General features: G+C 38.1%; 1 protein-coding gene across 1 annotated transcript in view; it reads left to right on the top strand.

The window, feature by feature from the left end:
* Positions 1-9,544: 9,544 nt before the first annotated feature.
* Positions 9,545-17,389, top strand: part of LOC145988272 (RNA-binding protein NOB1) — a 41,537-nt gene continuing 33,692 nt past the window's right edge. The window contains exons 1-5 of the mRNA XM_083123140.1: positions 9,545-9,712; positions 13,003-13,135; positions 13,387-13,598; positions 15,389-15,706; positions 16,576-16,884. Coding sequence (XP_082979266.1) covers positions 9,638-9,712; positions 13,003-13,135; positions 13,387-13,598; positions 15,389-15,706; positions 16,576-16,884 — 1,047 coding nt within the window. The 5' untranslated portion in view covers positions 9,545-9,637. The remainder of the gene's footprint in view (positions 9,713-13,002; positions 13,136-13,386; positions 13,599-15,388; positions 15,707-16,575; positions 16,885-17,389) is intronic.

Genomic DNA, 17,389 nt, shown 5'->3' on the forward strand with positions numbered 1-17,389 from the left:
AGCCTGAGGTTTTCAATGATATTTCATGGCTTCTGCCGGCCCCCGTGGCGGAGTGGTTATCACATCGCGCTACGACTCCAAGGGTCCCGGGTTCGAATCCCGGCCTGGGCATCAAATTCATCATATCATCACTCATTCCCATCTTCGCAAATTAGCTAAAAGTGGCACAAAAGCGAAGTAAAAGAAAGCAAATCAATCAACCATCCATGGCTTCTTTAAAATATTTATATTATATGTATGTATGTATGTACGTATGGGTAACACTTTACTATACCGGAGACGGATTTCTTCAAATTTACAGGAGAAAGTACTTAAGCAAATCATTTTCTGTAGTGTTGTTGATGTTCGGGAATGTAGTTTTGATCCATTTTAATGCGAAAGCATGTGGTTTTCTACGAAAATCTATTTCCGACGCGCTATTGCTGCTGCCGCCATTTGCTGTCTGCACGAGAGCACAATACGCTCTCGTATTGTCCGTATATGCTAAATTGAACGAAAGGAGTGCTAATTTTTGGGCTAACGTCAATGGTTTTTGGGGCTGCCCGTGGATGGTTTGTGGGAAATAAGCAACAACAGTAAGTACTCGTTAATGTAATAAATATACATTATTTTCGTTATAAATTCATTATTTCACCTAAAGAAATGTTCCGCAATGCAGAATAGTACGTTATCAATTTAAAAAACTGCGAAATAAATCATTGATAGGTGTCTCCGGTATAGTAAATTAGTACCTACGTATGTAAGCACATACAGTTCCCTGCTTTTTTCTTTTAGATTCGTGAAGTAATTTGTTTTGTTCTGCAAGCTCGAATGCCAGAGCAAGTAAATCAGTATTTAACAGTATAGAGTAACCCAAGAGTTTCTGCCGCGATCGGCGCGGCACAATGCGAGAACCAGTGTTGCTAGCTAATCCGTTCGATAGAAAAATCGCTACAGTGCCCCGAGATGCAGCTGTTACAGAAATCAGTTCAGGTGTCACGGTATCCAGTGACGTATAAAATCACAGTTCGATATTTATCATTTTGTGTAATTAATCATATTATGACTTGTGTAATGTGTTAAATCTGGTTTGTCATTTGAATATTTCCAATGCATATATGTGGTAAAATTGTTATTCGAGCAAGACATCGGGAGTTGGGGGACAGGTTTTCTGAGTCACAGCAATAATCGTCAACACGGCGAAGTACATGGAATTGGGGCAACCGAAGCTGCTCGTCACGAATGGAAGATGGATTTATTTTCGTCAAGACCCACAGACAATTCACTACGGGAGGGCAAGTTGCCTTTCATCGGGGATTCACGGCAGACCACAGATTCCCAGATAGGCGCCAGGCAGGCGAGAACTTAATCCGCTGCAGAGGACCGAAGACACGCACTTTGATCGCATTTGGACACAGTAGAGTGGGGGTTGTCGTACTCTGCTCGAACCGAACCCAACCCAAGTTAACGTCTTTCCAACTGACATTTTTGAATCTCATATAAATCTGCGAGACTTCGAGTTCACCACACAGTTTGTCAGAATTTTTTGTAGCGAGAACATCTCCGCTCTAGACTCCCGTGTACTTATTGTTTTCGTGGACTTTGCTTTGTTTGGGGACAGTCAGCGAGTAACCGCTTCTGAAGTAATTCGCGTGTGCTTATTTTGGTGATAACGTTCGCGGTGATTTGTTTTTGTGAAACGAGGACTCTCCAGAACTATGGCCGGATACACGATAGAGAGAGGGGGCCGTCGGCTTTCCCCGAATCCCGCAACTATGACGCTCCACTACCATCGAGATGTGAACGTACAGCCGACGCCAACGTCAACACCACCGATTCACCATGCCGCGAAGCAAACCAACCCCGATGCCCGAGAGAGTGAGAGAGGACTCCAGACTGACGCTTGGGAGAATCCCGACGCCCGAGAGAGCGGGAGGACTACAGACCGAGGCCTGATGGATGCCCAATGCCCGAGAGAGGAAGGATTCTAGACCGACGCTTGAGGAGCCAGCCGGCGTTCGAGATGTGAACGTATAGCCGACGCGTGAGAGAAGGAGGAATACGCGACGTCCAGTGAAAGTGAAAGCGCCAGATATCGACGCCACCACCCTTCGTTGCGGTCAACCCGCGAAGGGACATTTTTGTGACGCAAAGGATCCTAGTCCGAACTCCCGTATCCAGGAAAGATGGACCATCCGACGGTAGCAGAGTCTGGGTAGAGTATTCTTCAGCAGGTTCATGTTCATGTATAAATGTATTGTTTTGCGTCAACGCCGTATTTGATTGTATAATTTGATTGTAAAGCAGGGGTATGTAGAGCGAAGTTATTCAGGGTGTCTGCCAGTCAAGAAAGTCGTGGAAGTCAAGAAAAAGTAAAGAAATCAACAAGAAGTCAAGTAAAAGGCAATAAATTATTCTTGTGGTCAATAATTTTTGTTATCATAATGACTGATTGGTTGATTTAGTTTATTTTACTTCACTTTTTTCTGTCCCTTTGGCTAATCGCGAAGATGAGGATGAATGAAGTAAGATAAGATGGATGACACAAGCCCCACATAAGATTATACTGGCTGTGAGTCCAGACGCCAAAGCCTCGCTTGTGTGCCACAAAGTTCAGGATGCATTAATACGAGTAAGCGTATCTACTAATTTCCAACTTTACCTAAGTATGGGTTGAATAAATAAACGTTAAGAAAAACTGAAAAAGGTCTAGAAAAGTCCAGAAAAAGTCAAGAATTCTGGATGTGTTATTTTGGTAGACACCCTGTTATTGAACTAAAAACTACACAAGATGAAACTTCTGGAACCATTTTAAATTATGGTAATTGCTGAATATTTGTTTTCCATTACAGGTCACAATTCGTATGTTGAGAGAGTACTTTCATTACCATCAGCACAACAGACTCAAGAGAGAAATTATATTTTCATAAAGTCTGTTTGGTATACTGATCCCTATAATTTCAGAGAGTTTGATGACTGTCCACTCTAACATAAATATAGTTTGACTAAACCTGAAATTTTGATAAAAATTGTCTTCTCTGAGAAGTACCACTTAAATCATGTAGTAAGAGGTGCATTGATTAGTTTGATTGCAAGTTTTGAAATTTTACATTTAAAAATTCATTAAGAATTCATTTTTTTGAAACTGAAAAGTGTCATTATTCAACTACTTTCTAACGTGTTCTATGTATTATTTATTGAGTATGTTTTTTGTCCTACATTTTGACTTAATGTATCACATCTTATATTGCAGAAATTGGCGTGTAAACCAGAGTGTTCTAAACGTATTATCTTAAAATTTGCGAAGAAAATATTATGACGAAAATAATTGTAATTCCAGAAAAGGGATTCCTATAACATTAAGTTCTTGCCAGTCAGAACCAACCTATGTATTCGCAATGAACAAGGCTGTTCACGTGTTCAGCCATTGACTGTTACAAGTTTTGCTTTGTCACCCTAATGGGAAAACCCTCTACCGAGTGGCTGAATTATAGTAAATACTGCTATACTGCTAGGGTATAATTCATCTCCCAAGAAATGGAGCACAGATTTTTGCACTGGAAGTTACAAGATACTTGTTTTACACAGTAACAAGTGATTTTCCTGCCGCTTCCGTGGCTCATGCTAAGTTGACGGGACGAGCAGAAGCCCTGCCTGCACGCATTGGACATTTCCACTATGACATGAAAATCGTTCTAAATCTATTCATTTTACTGACAATGACACCAAACTAAAATGTGCAAAATATCTCGGCGATATTTGTTTCGGTTTTCGAGATACACGCCTTTTGAAAACGTCCTCTGCACAGACTAGACAGGTCTGACGTCATCCTTTAGAAATGCGTGCAGGCAGGGCTTCTGCTCGTCCCGTAAACTAGCATGGGCCGTGCAAGCGACAGTCATTTCTTACTGCGTAAAACAAGTATCTTGTTATAACTTCCAGTGCAAAAATAATGTGTGCCCATTTCTTAGATATGAATTATACCCTAACTGTATAGCAGTATTTACTATAATTCAGCCACTCGGTAGAGGGTTTTCATTAGGCTGACAAAGCAATACTAGTAAGGTAACAGTCAATGGCTGAACCAGGCTCTTAGCTAGAATTGATCTCCAGGGGGGGCTCACGGGTTATCAGGGGGTGCTTTGTTAACCAAGTCCATTTTTCAAGAGTTTAACAGTGTTAAATGAAGGTAAATTATTTGTGTGTGTGTGTGTGGGGGGGGTCATTAAGTTAATATAAAATTTTAAAATATCACACAAATAGTACATTTTTCTATTGGTATCTTCTAAAACATCTCTTGAAGTGTTAATTGCTATCGACATCATCCCTTATTACATACTACACACTACTTTTGATGATACAGATATTTATATCATACAAAAGAATGCACAATATTCAATCATAGTGCCTAACGTACATTCCACCCCCATCTGAAGGAATAAAACTTCCCTTCGTTCCCAAAACTTAGGAACTGTTGACCTCTGATGCAGATATGGAAGGAATGTGGATGATGACGTCAAAGTCGCAGATTTCTGTCTAAACAGGAGACCGCAACAGGGGCAGCAAAGGTACGGATAAAGAAGCTCCTGTGTGAAATGACATTCTATAGTCTAGAGAATCTTGTACTTCGACTTCAGCTCATAAACAAGATGAAGTTTATGTTCTGTGAGTTTATCCTTCACCAAGCTGTAAGCAAAATAATATGTGCTGTCTACATTTTCACTCTACACTGCAAACAAAATATACAAAATAATTTTACCTAATGTCAAGGAGGAGCTCAGCCTGGCTACGGCCCTGCTATGCAAGAACTTGCTAAACTCTATACAACCTACTAAATACAGGGTGTCTACAAATGATTGAAGCAGTTTCACGATGTTACTGTACGTGTATTATTGAATATATTGTGAAGTAACTTTACAGTTTTGTAGAGAAACTCAACAATTTTTGTGATACATTACGAGTGTTCGATATGCCCCCTCTTCGTGATTCTGCAGACATAAACTTTATAATCAAGTTATTCCCAAACGCGATGAATCATGTACCTATCAATTCGATCAAAAGCACTGATGATACGAGCCCGCAGTTCTGCTAGATCACTCGGTAATGGAGGCATAAACACTAGATTCTTCACATAACCCCACACACAAATAAGTCACCGTGAGGCAATGACAGCAGTCGTTGATCATCATTTCCACAACGACCGACCCATCGGTTTGATACTCTGGTGGTTAAGATTTTGTGAACATCGTGATGGAACTGGGGCGGAGCACCATCGAACTGGTGGATAAAGTTCTCACTGTCTCCAACTGTGGCATGAGCCAATTTTCTAACATGTCAAGATACCCGTATTCTGTAATGGTTGTTCGCTAGAGAAGAAGCGGCCGTAAACTCCAAATTTTGAGATTTCACAAAAGACATTGAGTTCCAGAAAGTCACGAATATGCTCAATGGTGTCACGGCGAACAGAAAACTCCCATAACTTGTAACGTGTCACAAAACTTGTTGAGTTTCTCTACAAAACAGCGAAGTTACTTCGTGATACGTTCAATAATACATGCACAGTAACATCATGAAACCGCTTTCAATCATTTGTAGACACCCTGTACTTTCCGCTACTTAGACTTCAGTTCATAAACAAGATGAAGGAATGTGATAGCTGATCTTCGTTCTGTGAATTTGTCCTTTCATCAAGTTATGAGCACATAATACCGCTGTCTACATTTTCACTTGTCACTACAAACAAATTATACAATAGTTTTACCTAATGACCGGGTGCTAACGACAATACAAGGGGGGGCTGACAACGATGCCAGGGGGAGCTGAGCCCCCCTGGCCCCTGCCTGGCTACGGGCCTGGGCTGAACACGTGAACAGCCTAGTTCATTGCCAATACATAGGTTCTGACTGGCAAGAAATTATTGTTACAAAAATGTCTTTTCTGGAATTACAATTATTTTCGTCATATTTTCTTCGCAACTTTAAAATAACAATACGTGTAGACAGGGTGCGAAATCACTGCAGATTGGTGGGGGAAAGAAGCAGACAGTCACACACACACACACACACACACACACTATATACATAGGTATATATACACACACGTATATATAATGTCATTAAATATGTGTCAATTATTAAATAATGAAATTAAATTATAAAATAAACAATATATTATATCGGCAGTCCTTCATTCAAAATGTAATTGGAAATTGAAGATTTTAATGTAGCTACCATTGGTTTGAGTTGGTGTTTTAAGTCCACTTTATGCACAGTAAGGCTAATCGGGACTGGACCTACAGTTTAAAGTGGGATCCGAACCACTTGTGCCTCCACCGGGTATCGAACCCGGGACCCCTTGATTACAAGGCAATGACGCTACCACTGCGCCATGGGGGAGGCCCTAATGTAGCTACCATAGCTACTACTACTGATGCTACGAACAATGATTTGCCTAAGGAGGGAGGGATAAAAATTAATAGACATTAAGAGAAGGTAATAGTTTCCTGCGTAAAATCCACATATAAATGCTAATACGTGTTTTATTAATATATTTATATACTTCGCGGTTGCTAACGAAATCCGATGAGAAATGGAGAAGAAATAACAAGTCAGTCTTATTTCTGTGTTCTGGGGATAGCTGTGTTCAGTGTCCTTAGAGATAAGGTTCTTTGTTGTCCGTTCTTTTTGTACGTTTTCGATATTATTCCAGTCAAATATATTCGAATTCCAAATTAATTGTTTATGTTTCTTGTTAAAACAAAAACTCTCCTCCCCAGAAGAAATTGGTGGGGGGAAATTTCAGGACAAGATCATTGGTGGGGGAAATTCCCCTCTGGATTTTGCACCCTGCGTTTAGAACACTCGGATTTACACGCCAATTTCTTCAATATAAGAGGTGATATGGTAAAAAAAAAAAAAGGTACGCGGAGTTTTTAAATTTCCTGCAGTAAACGACAGTTTTCTTCAGTTAATATATATAATTTGTATTTATCCTACTTTCACGTCGCTTTTTCGTCATATTGTTTAATGGTAAGTATGTATCTTCTCTAATGTCACAATTGTTCCCACTTTTGGGTAATCGCGACAATGACTACGAGCAGTATTCGAAGTCGGGGTGCAGGAGAAACTCCCCCACTGCCACCAACACCAACCAGCACAATCTAAGTATCACCCAACTTGCCCACAAGATGAGACGAAACTTTGGTCTGTCCCGTCTGATTTCGAAACATTCCCTTTTCCCGTCTCCTTTTATGAGATGAGACGGGAAATGTCTCGTCTCGTGAGCAACGCTAACGTTAACAATAGAAGTATCCCCTTAGGCCTACTGTCCCCAAAGGCTCGAGCAAACCCCCCTCCTCCATCAAACAACTTCCACTTCAATGAAAGGAGATTCACAAAGGAACAGTCATGCCCAGCTCGAGAGTCAAACCTGGAACTTGTGAGTTCCTCAGTTAAATCATGAATTTTGTGTATAATAATTACAACGCCAGTTCATTCGTGGTAATTCTGAATCGGCAGTTTGGTTTGCATATACACGTATAAGCAGGATAGTATCCAGTTTTAGAAGGCTCGTAGCGTTGAAACGAGGAGTCAAACAAAAAAATAATTAAGAAAAGTTGTTTTCTCTTTATGATCTCTGTGCACTGTGAAAGTTTGTACGATAAGTCTTTGCATAAGTTGTCAATTCTACATTTTCGAGACTTGAGACAAGAACGAGAATTGCTCTCCGAAACCGAGACGAGACTGTCAACAAGGCATTTACAACTCTCAACGAGCACGAAACCAAGACTGCCTTGTCTCGTCTCGATAGGATCCCTAGTGATGAGGATGTGAACCAATTAATTAATGCGTTCGGGGAAAGAGATGAGGCAGCTTTTTTCGCAGTACAAAATTTAAAATATATTTCAGTATGTGATATAATGTTATATACATTATTTCCTTGTAATAATTACACATAAACTTAGATTTGAAATGTACTGTGCAACTGATGTAATCTTCTCAGTGTATTTTCTCTTATCTGCACAAAAATATTTTATCATAATTTGCGTAACAGAAATGAAACACAGACTGAAATTGCTTTATGGAAAGAAAGTAAAAATAAGCGTTATAAGTAAAGTGAAGAATGTGATAATTCTTATTTTGCACTACATGGTTTATGGTAAATTTCGATAAATATAAGTTTAAAATATATTTTTGAAAATTTAGTCAGTAACCAATTTTACAAGCAATAGTTTTCTCGTGACTTGATGAAAACACGCACACACAGCAGAACTCATTCGTTTATCTTTCATGTGAGCAGCAGGGATATTTCATAGAAGAATGACCATTATAAAGCATAGCTTTCCCTTATATTATCATTCCTTCTTCCATTATTTAACTCTACACAGATTTGCAAGACTGCTGTACACGTTGGCTCTCCTTGGGCTACCCCCAGTAAACTGGACCCTTGAAACAGACGACAAACGAGCTCTCTGAGTAGTGACGTATTAACATGGCGGGGTGTGTTTTTCAGCGCAACGTTAGCCTTGCAACTTTGGAAGTCTGGTTTTCCCCTTAAACTGAACGCAGAGAAACGCGAAAAATTGCAGGGGTCATTTTCCCAGGGTGTAGTTTTTAAAATTGCTTTTAAAAAAATTGAGTGGAAATGTCCTTTCTAAGTGATGACGTCAGAGGACCTCGTGTCTGTGGATAGGACATTTTCAAATCCGTGACGTAGGAGGTGAATTTCAGCGGTGTTTGAAGGCGTGTTTCTCGAGAACCAAAGCAAATATCGCCGAGATATTTTGCACATCTCATATTTGTGTCATTATCTGTAAAAATGAATGGATTTAAAACGTTTTTCATGTCAAAGTGGAAATGTCCATTTCCATTAACATTTTCGCAAGTCGCAACAAGAGGAAACATCAAAGCGTAGTGTAAAAATCTAAATGTTTGTATTATAGACCCATAGCAGTTAGGGGCAACCAAAATTACGTCAGGTTTAGTGCTCTTTGAGCATCAATATACTATATTTAGCACGTCTGATATACCCTGCCGTTGCTCTTTAACATATTAATTCTTTGTTTCAGGAGAATGTAATTTTCGGAAAATTATGACTTGCTATAATAATAATAATAAAAAAATCGCCTTTATTGGAGCGGGCGTGTTTCGGCCTCTAGGGCCGTTCTTACAACAGACCCTTGTCTGGAAGATTAATAAGTACAATGGAATAAAGAGTATACAATGAGAAAAAAAACATGAAAAGGATTACATATCAATACAAATAAGAACAATTAAATTATATACTCTTAAAGGTTTTCTAAACACATTTTTGTTATCGATTTCCATGAGAAATTCTTACCTTCGCTGAAAATAACGTTTGAATAGTCATCCTATCGCTCTCCAATGTAAAGCTTAGGGCAACCAGATGACGAACGAAATTCTTTTGGGACACTACAGGGGTGGCGCCTCAAGCGGAAAAGTTTGGCAATGAACAGCCCATTTAAGGTGCAATATAGCTCTTTTATACGATTATGGTTTGGCAACACTGTCGAGTTTGCCGATTTCGATATCGAGTATCGATCGATCGATCGAGTTTCTCATCTGCCATGAGGTAATAAGTAACAGGTCTTGATTCGTTTTTGCATAGATTAATAAATCTGTGGTTTGTGTATCAGAGAATGGAGAATGTAAAGAAGAAAATAGAATATTTGATAGCAGATACAAGTGCATTTATCAAACAACAACCACTTGAGGTAAGTTTTGCATTCCGTACAATAATACGTATTATGGGCCCAGGTTCCGATTGTTTAATTCTGATTTCATCATGATATGCAGGCATTTTTTATTTTTTTTTTGCTCGATTTCTGTTGATGTCTTTCAACACATACTTTGGAGTTTTGGCGATTACCTACTGCATGTTTGTTTGAAAATGTTTTTTTCACTTCCGTATACTACTTTATGATTCTTCTCTTGCAACCAGCCATTCTTTTACTGTCGTCTTGATTTCAAACTGCTACCATCTAGGGAGCGAATTGACAATATAGAGAAAGTCTCCAATTTTGTTAATTTTCGGTATACTAACTAATTTTGGCCTCCTAATCACGAATCTATTGTAAAAAACCGGGGGTCACGTCTGGAAATATGTGTAGTTTTACGAACGAAAATGTAATCTCCTGTCATTGTTTCCAACCACGCCTTTGTTTTACAAGAAAATGATTTATGATGTTCAATTTTAGTACGAACCCAATTTTTTCGATGAATTTAGGGGTGAAATGAGGGTAAGAATTGACAATATAGAGAAAGTCTGTAATTTTGTTAAATTTTGGGTATACTAACTAATTTTGGCCTCCTAATCACAAATCTGTTGTAAAAAACCGGGGTTCACGTCTGGAAATTGTACATTTAGATGAAATATTGTTCGTTATACCCAAAAACCATCCACGGGTAGCCCCACAAACCATTGACGTTAGCCCCAAAAACCATCAACGGCTAGCCCCACGAACCATTCACACGAGGTTAGGTTAGGTTCCATTAGCACTCATTTCGGAGCGAATTTACAACATAGAGATATTCTCCAATTTTGTTAATATTTCGCATACTTACTAATTTAGGCCTCACAACCACGAATCTGAACTTAAAATTTGGGGGTGACGTCTAGAAATTGGACAATAAGGGGGTCCATGATCTCAACCAACAATGTAGAATTGCTCATTATTTATTGCAAGATCTATCGTTTCACATCGAAATATACACATTCCTGATATACTACAACCACAAATTTTAACTATGTTTGCCTAACCTAACCTTCCTGTGAATGGTGCATGGGGCTATTCGCCAATGGTGTGTGACCTATGCGTCTATGGTTCAACAACCCCAAATTTTAACTATGTTTGCCTAACCTAACCTTCCTGTGAATGGTGCGTGGGGCTATTCGCCAATGGTGCGTGACCTATGTGTGCATGGTTCTACGACCCCAAATTTTAACTATGCCTAACCTAAGCTAACCTTCCTGTGAATGGTGCATGACCTATACGTCCATTGTTCTACACTTTTGTAGCACGTAACTGATGAAAACACATTTTTAATCAAAGGAACTGAATCACAATTTTCAAACTTACCTGTAATTAAGATCCACATTCCACATGCTCTTATCAATACTTCGGCAGAACACCAAATTCCATCAATTTGTTAACCAGACCACGACCATCCTCTTCTACACTCCACTTATATAACTGTAGTACATTGACAATCTTTTCATTCGTCTCCGCCATTCTTCCACGACCTCCACGACCAAAGCTGTGAAACGAATAGAATCGCTCTAGACAGCGGAATGGACGTTGATCGTCATTTCTTCACATCATCAAACATGGTTCCTATGTTTCTTTATAGGGAATCATCGCGATAATTAACAACGTTATTTTACAAGTTCTACAACTCTAATGTGCAATTTAAACACGTTACCCCCAAATATTATGTGCATATACGTAAGTACGACTGCATATTTAGTGAGTATAACAACTAGTTAACTAATTATACAATATCTCTATATTGTAAATTCTTACCGCGAAGTAATAAATTTACATGTTACAACAAAGCTTGACACTAAACAAATGTACATCTGGGGTTCCCAGGACACGACGTGTGCAACATGCAGTGTGAATTCCTTGCTGCTATCACGATTTCCTCAAACTAAGATGTTGAATTAGTTCTAGAAGCAAATTTTATACCTTTAGGCCTATTTATAAGGTGGATGGACAAAAACAACATTTGGATTTTACTTGCAGATAGGGGAGTAGTGCAATAAGTAAATGTTAGGTATCTTAAAAGATGGCAAATTTACCAAAATAAAATCTAATTCCATAAATAAAACAATCTTAATCCATTAAAAATGAAATTTTAGGAACTCAGCATGTGTACAATTTTAGTCTCATAAATCATGGTCCTAGACACTTCAGGAGTTAGGTCATGTAGGCTGATTTGCATGAATTTCTTCTTAAGATTATTGTCAGATTCCACAGCAGCCCTTCATCACATTTGTCAATTCATAAAGTTTCTATAAACAGTACCAATTTGTCTGTGAATTTCCCCTTGGCACTCACATTTTCTGATGAGGAAATCAAAATAAAAGGGGCCCCAGGTTCAGTCCCCAATGAGGGCATATAAGATCCCTTTGGATCCCACTTTAAACTGTAAGTAAGTGTTTCCATTTGCAATTAGCTCTGCATGAACCGATAGCAGCAGGCCATAAACTCATTAAATACATTGTTCACTAGTCTTTTTGGCCCAAGTTCCTTTTGTTTTATTGTGATTTCATACTGCTACGAATGCAATTCGATTTACTTCTGTTAACACATACTGCAGAGTTTTAGTGATTACTTAAGATTTTGTTCAATATATACCTTCGTAGTTAGGTTAGGCAGGCCAGGTTTGATTCTCTTAGCATTAACATGATGTTTCTCAAATCATTCAAACAATTATTCCACAAACCACCAAAACCAAAATGTTCAGCCTAGGTAAAATGTTAATAGGAAATCAATGTTAAAATAAAGTACCTAAATGCATTCTACTAAGGTTCCGATTTACTTGTACATTAATTCCCACTAGCCTACGATACTTACAGTCGCCTGTCAACGGAAAATACATTGTCCATGGGAAGGACACATGCTTGCGTAAGGTAGTTTTTAAGTTGTATTTTTTCAACATAAATAACTTTTTTTTTTCTAAATCGAAACAGTGCTCATTACTTTAAGGTTCAAATTTTGTGTGACAATGATTGCCAAAATTCTACGATATTTAGTCTTCCTGCTAATAGAATTTGAAAAAGTCATCAATCTGAACCGTTACAGTCTTTTGTGTCAAAGCTATTACTTCCACAAGATAGCCTTACTTCTTCTAGTTTAATATTTTTAAAATTGATAAATCATTGGTATGTTCAGTACAATTCATGCCACTTTCTCGCTAAGTAAATGTTTGAGGTGACATTTTCAGATAATTAATTTATCAGTCAGTAAAATAATTACTCCAATTGCTCTCTGTTTTACAGGATATTGCTGAAACTGTGTATACATCGCAAAATGTATTGGATGAAATTACTTCGAAACGGCAGTTGAGAAGATTGGCTGTGCTCCCATATGATTTAAAGATAAGAGAACCTTACTCAGAAGATATAAAATTTGGTAAGTTCCTTATTACCCTACTTTCTTATTATTGAAAGAGTTCATTCACATGTAACCTACCAAAACTTTCTGTATTCCATTGATTGTAAAACTAAAATATGATTTAAGTTTTATTCCTTAGTATGAGTAGTTTGCTATACTTTGGTCAAATAAGGGAAAAGCCTATATTACCATTGAGATCAAGGGTGGTACTAGTCTTCAATCTTGACTCCTTTCAATATTTACTAATTATTGTTTATCTCTATTTTTAGTAACTGAGTTTTCGAAGAAAACAGGTGATTATCCAAGCTTGTCAGCAACAGACATTAAAATAATAGCACTGACTTATCGGTTTGAAAAAGAGAAAATTGGAACAGAACATCTACGGAAGGAACCGGAGGTTAGGAAAACTATCAGTTATGATAGGAAGTCTTCTGCAAATCCCATCGAGAAAATTGGTGGCTTCTATCTTCCAGCAAAAGAGGTGTGTATACAAACTACCCAAAAACATTTTTCTGGAGAGATTGTAAATTTATTTCATCCCATGATCCCAATCCATATTTAGTTAAGTGGGCATTTCATGAATATTGCTTGTTAACACTTCAATTTTTACTCTAAGGCTGGCACTAATGTGTGCTTATGTATAATTTGGACCCAAATATCTGACTTTAATGCTCAAAAGCATTCCCTGGACATCATGGTGATATCTGTTTTTTATGCTTGTTCAGAATTGCGCAGTTAAGGAATTTAGTAGTAATGTTTAATTTACATAGTGCAATGTTGATGCACTCATTGTAATGTTTTGTAAAATTACAACTTCTCCTCCCTTGTGCACTGTTTCTCTTACACTCTTTTTTAGACATTTTAGACTTTGCTTTCTGTGTTAGTTCACTTCTGACTACAAATCCAACTCTATTTTCCCTGCCCAAGTACAGTCTTTCCATAACTTCATTTCTTGTTTTCCTTCTTACAATGTTGTTCCACACATTCTCAAGATGTATTTTCCTCTTCTCTACATTATATCTACTATCTCTTCTGCCCGTCCTGTAAGTGTTCCAATATTCAATGTCCATATTCATAGCCCACATTGTCTTCCAAAATCCAATCCAGCTGGCTTCTTTTATAATATAGACAGAAGTATGATCTGGAAAGTGCAGATGGAATTTTTATGAAGTAGAGTAGGGGGGAGCAGAAGGGGCAAATTAAGGAATGAGAAGCTTCAACAGAGTGGGGATTCTGAAGCTACAGGTAAAAACAGCCCAGGCATGGATGAGATGGTTCAAACATATAAAAAGGATGAGGCCAGAAAGACTGCCAGTGAAGGGATGCACTGCACAAGGAGTGGATAAGAGGCTGAAGGTAAAAGCCACAAGATATTGGTGAAAAGAGCAGGGAAGAGTGCAGTACCGGATCTACACATCTTGGGCCCTCCCGCAAAATATTACCAAAGGCCCCCCTCTACCTACCTACCTTTACACACACACACATATATAATGTATGTGTGTGTGTAATTCTTGATCTCATGTTGACAAAGTCACATAAGGGACTAGAGGGTAATTCAAAAGTCCCTCAACACCCCCTATAAAAAGTAAAGGAGTTAGGCTGAGTACAATTGGTCATAATAGAAACAGGTTAGGCTTAGGGGGAACCACAAGTGTGTTCCAAGTGGACCTCCGCCATATTGAATTGAATTGAAAATTTTTATATTCATGTGATATATATATGACACTGTTTTCTCACTCCTGGAAAATTATACATTTGTTACAATCATGCAGACATAACGTTTTCCTGATTAAAAATAGGTTAAATAAACTTTCACCAATGCATTTATCATGAAATTCTAGACTGATTTGATACTTGTCTGACTACCATGTGGGAAACCCTGCTTTTTTCCCTGCAAAAAAAGTGCTGTATGGCCCACCCAGCCTATAATCAAATAGTACCTGGGGGGGGGGGAGTAAATGCGGCCGCAGTGTGGTGCTGATCACATCTCCTCCAAGTTGGTCGACATCGAAAATATGTGGAGCCCTACCCCCACATACCCTAAATGTGCCTTGATGGCATGGTGCCATGCACAGGGAACTTTACCTTTACCTGTATTTATTGTATTTGTTTCTGTACCCCTCTGAAGGCCTCCTAAAAGCTTACTTGTCTCCGGGTCTAACAAGACATTTGAACCACCCTATAGATAAAATTGTTTCAGAAATAATGCTTCGTTCATTAGCTGTTTGTTTCACATTGCTAATGATTCTACCATACTCTTTTTCTTACTAGAAACTGTTCAATGAGGGATCATGTGAAGGTGATGAATACACACCAACCATAACATTTGAGGATTATCTGAACTCCGATGCATGCCTGCAAGCACTAAATAATTACTTCGAGTATAACACCTACATCATTGGTTATGAACCCACTAAACTAGATTTCAAGGTGTGTCAGCTGATTCCAAAGCCACTAGTTCCAGAGTATCCCCATTTGTTGCGATGGCACAATCATATGGATAGTTACAAATTGGATGATCTTGGTGGAGATGAATTGGATATAAGGTCTGGTTGGGAGAGGATATATCAACATCATATGGCTAATAAGGTATGACTTTGATTTATATATTGGTAAATAGTAATTGGAAATGCTGTGTAAGTGTATGCTTTTGTCTACTATTCATAACAATTTGAATAACATGTAATTACATATGTTGCCATACAAGAACCAATTTAAAACATTTGATAATCAAAGAATCTTCAAAGTCAAGACTGCAGCGCTCCTACTAAATGCATTCTGTGGTTTCATAATTTTTTTTTTAAGGTGTCTTGGTGTCTTAAAAAAGAGATAAAATTTGAAAAATTCATATTATTGTTTAGTTTGTATCAGTAGTGGGAACATCTGAGAGCAGTGCACTGACGTACTCATGTGCCATGAGCTGCCATTGGTATGCAATTTGTTCAATGTACGCATGTATGTCAGCTAGAGGGAAATTGTAGCTCATAGTACACGAGCATGCCAGCACATTGATCTCAGATGCCCCACTGATCATGCAAACAAATTATTTGAACCAGTTGAAAGAACCTTGACCTTTAATGCCATTTAGAAGGAAAAACAAGATATGTTTGAACTGATACACCTTAAGAAAACACAACAAACTGGTCATTTTTGTCGGCTATCAGAGATATAGCAAGCAGGTAGTGTAAATTCTGGCTTGTGGGGTTGTCACTCAAAATTAACTACCATGCTTTAAAAAGGCCACAAGGCCAATATATATATATATATATATATATATTCTTTAATATGTAAAGAAACTAGCTATTGTACACACACACACACACGTTTTAAGAAATAATATTTTTTTTTGCTGTCTTTAAAATAAGACAACCAAATAATATGAAGGAGTATGGTGTTGGAGCCAGATATAAGTAAGTGTACATAGTGCAACATGTGTTAACAACCATGACTGTTTTCAGGAAGGTGATTCAATTGAAGATGAAGTTATGGAACAAATAAGAAAACTTGTTTTAGAAGAAGAAGTTGCAGAAGATGACGAAGAGGATGAAAGGAACATTGGAGGAGAAGCAGCCCAGTCAGGGGAAGATTCAGATGATGGATACTGTGATGATGGTGTTTCTAATGGAGAAGATGGCAGTGAAGATGATGATGATGTTGGTTGGATCACACCTGAAAATATATTGGAAGTCAAAAAGCAAATGGATGGAGGGGTTGAGGATGACAAACCAGTTCAAGTAGCATGCATATCTACAGACTTCGCTGTTCAGGTAAGTTACACTTTTGTTTGGTTGGTTGAGATGATTTATAAATAATAGTTAGTCAAGGACAACATTGAGTTGATAGGGGAACTGTGTTTCCCATTAACTCTTAGATGGCAGCCTATTCTCTGCAACATTAACATCGATGCTGAGGCTGATTCCAACAGAAGATATAAATGTACCTACTATTCTAAATAAATCATTTTACAGCACGTAAACTAAAGATAGTAGTCACCATTGATACCTCATTTTCTTCGGTATAGATCAGGTTATAATGTCATGCTAATAAAAGATGCATGGGTTCATAATTAGAAGAAAATTTAAGTTGCATTTATGTAATTGTCCAATTACAGCATTGGCAAAAATAACAAATTGTCCCAGTTGTCTGCATTTCAGGATTAATCCATGAATACTGAAATATCACTGCTTAATCGTGCTAATTTAGGATCTTCAATATCCAAAGTTATTATATGCAACAGGCTCTTGATACAATCACAAACATGCATGCATCTTA

This window comes from Lepisma saccharinum, chromosome 1, assembly GCF_977018435.1.
Source record: "Lepisma saccharinum chromosome 1, izLepSacc3.1, whole genome shotgun sequence".
NCBI lineage: Eukaryota > Metazoa > Arthropoda > Insecta > Zygentoma > Lepismatidae > Lepisma > Lepisma saccharinum.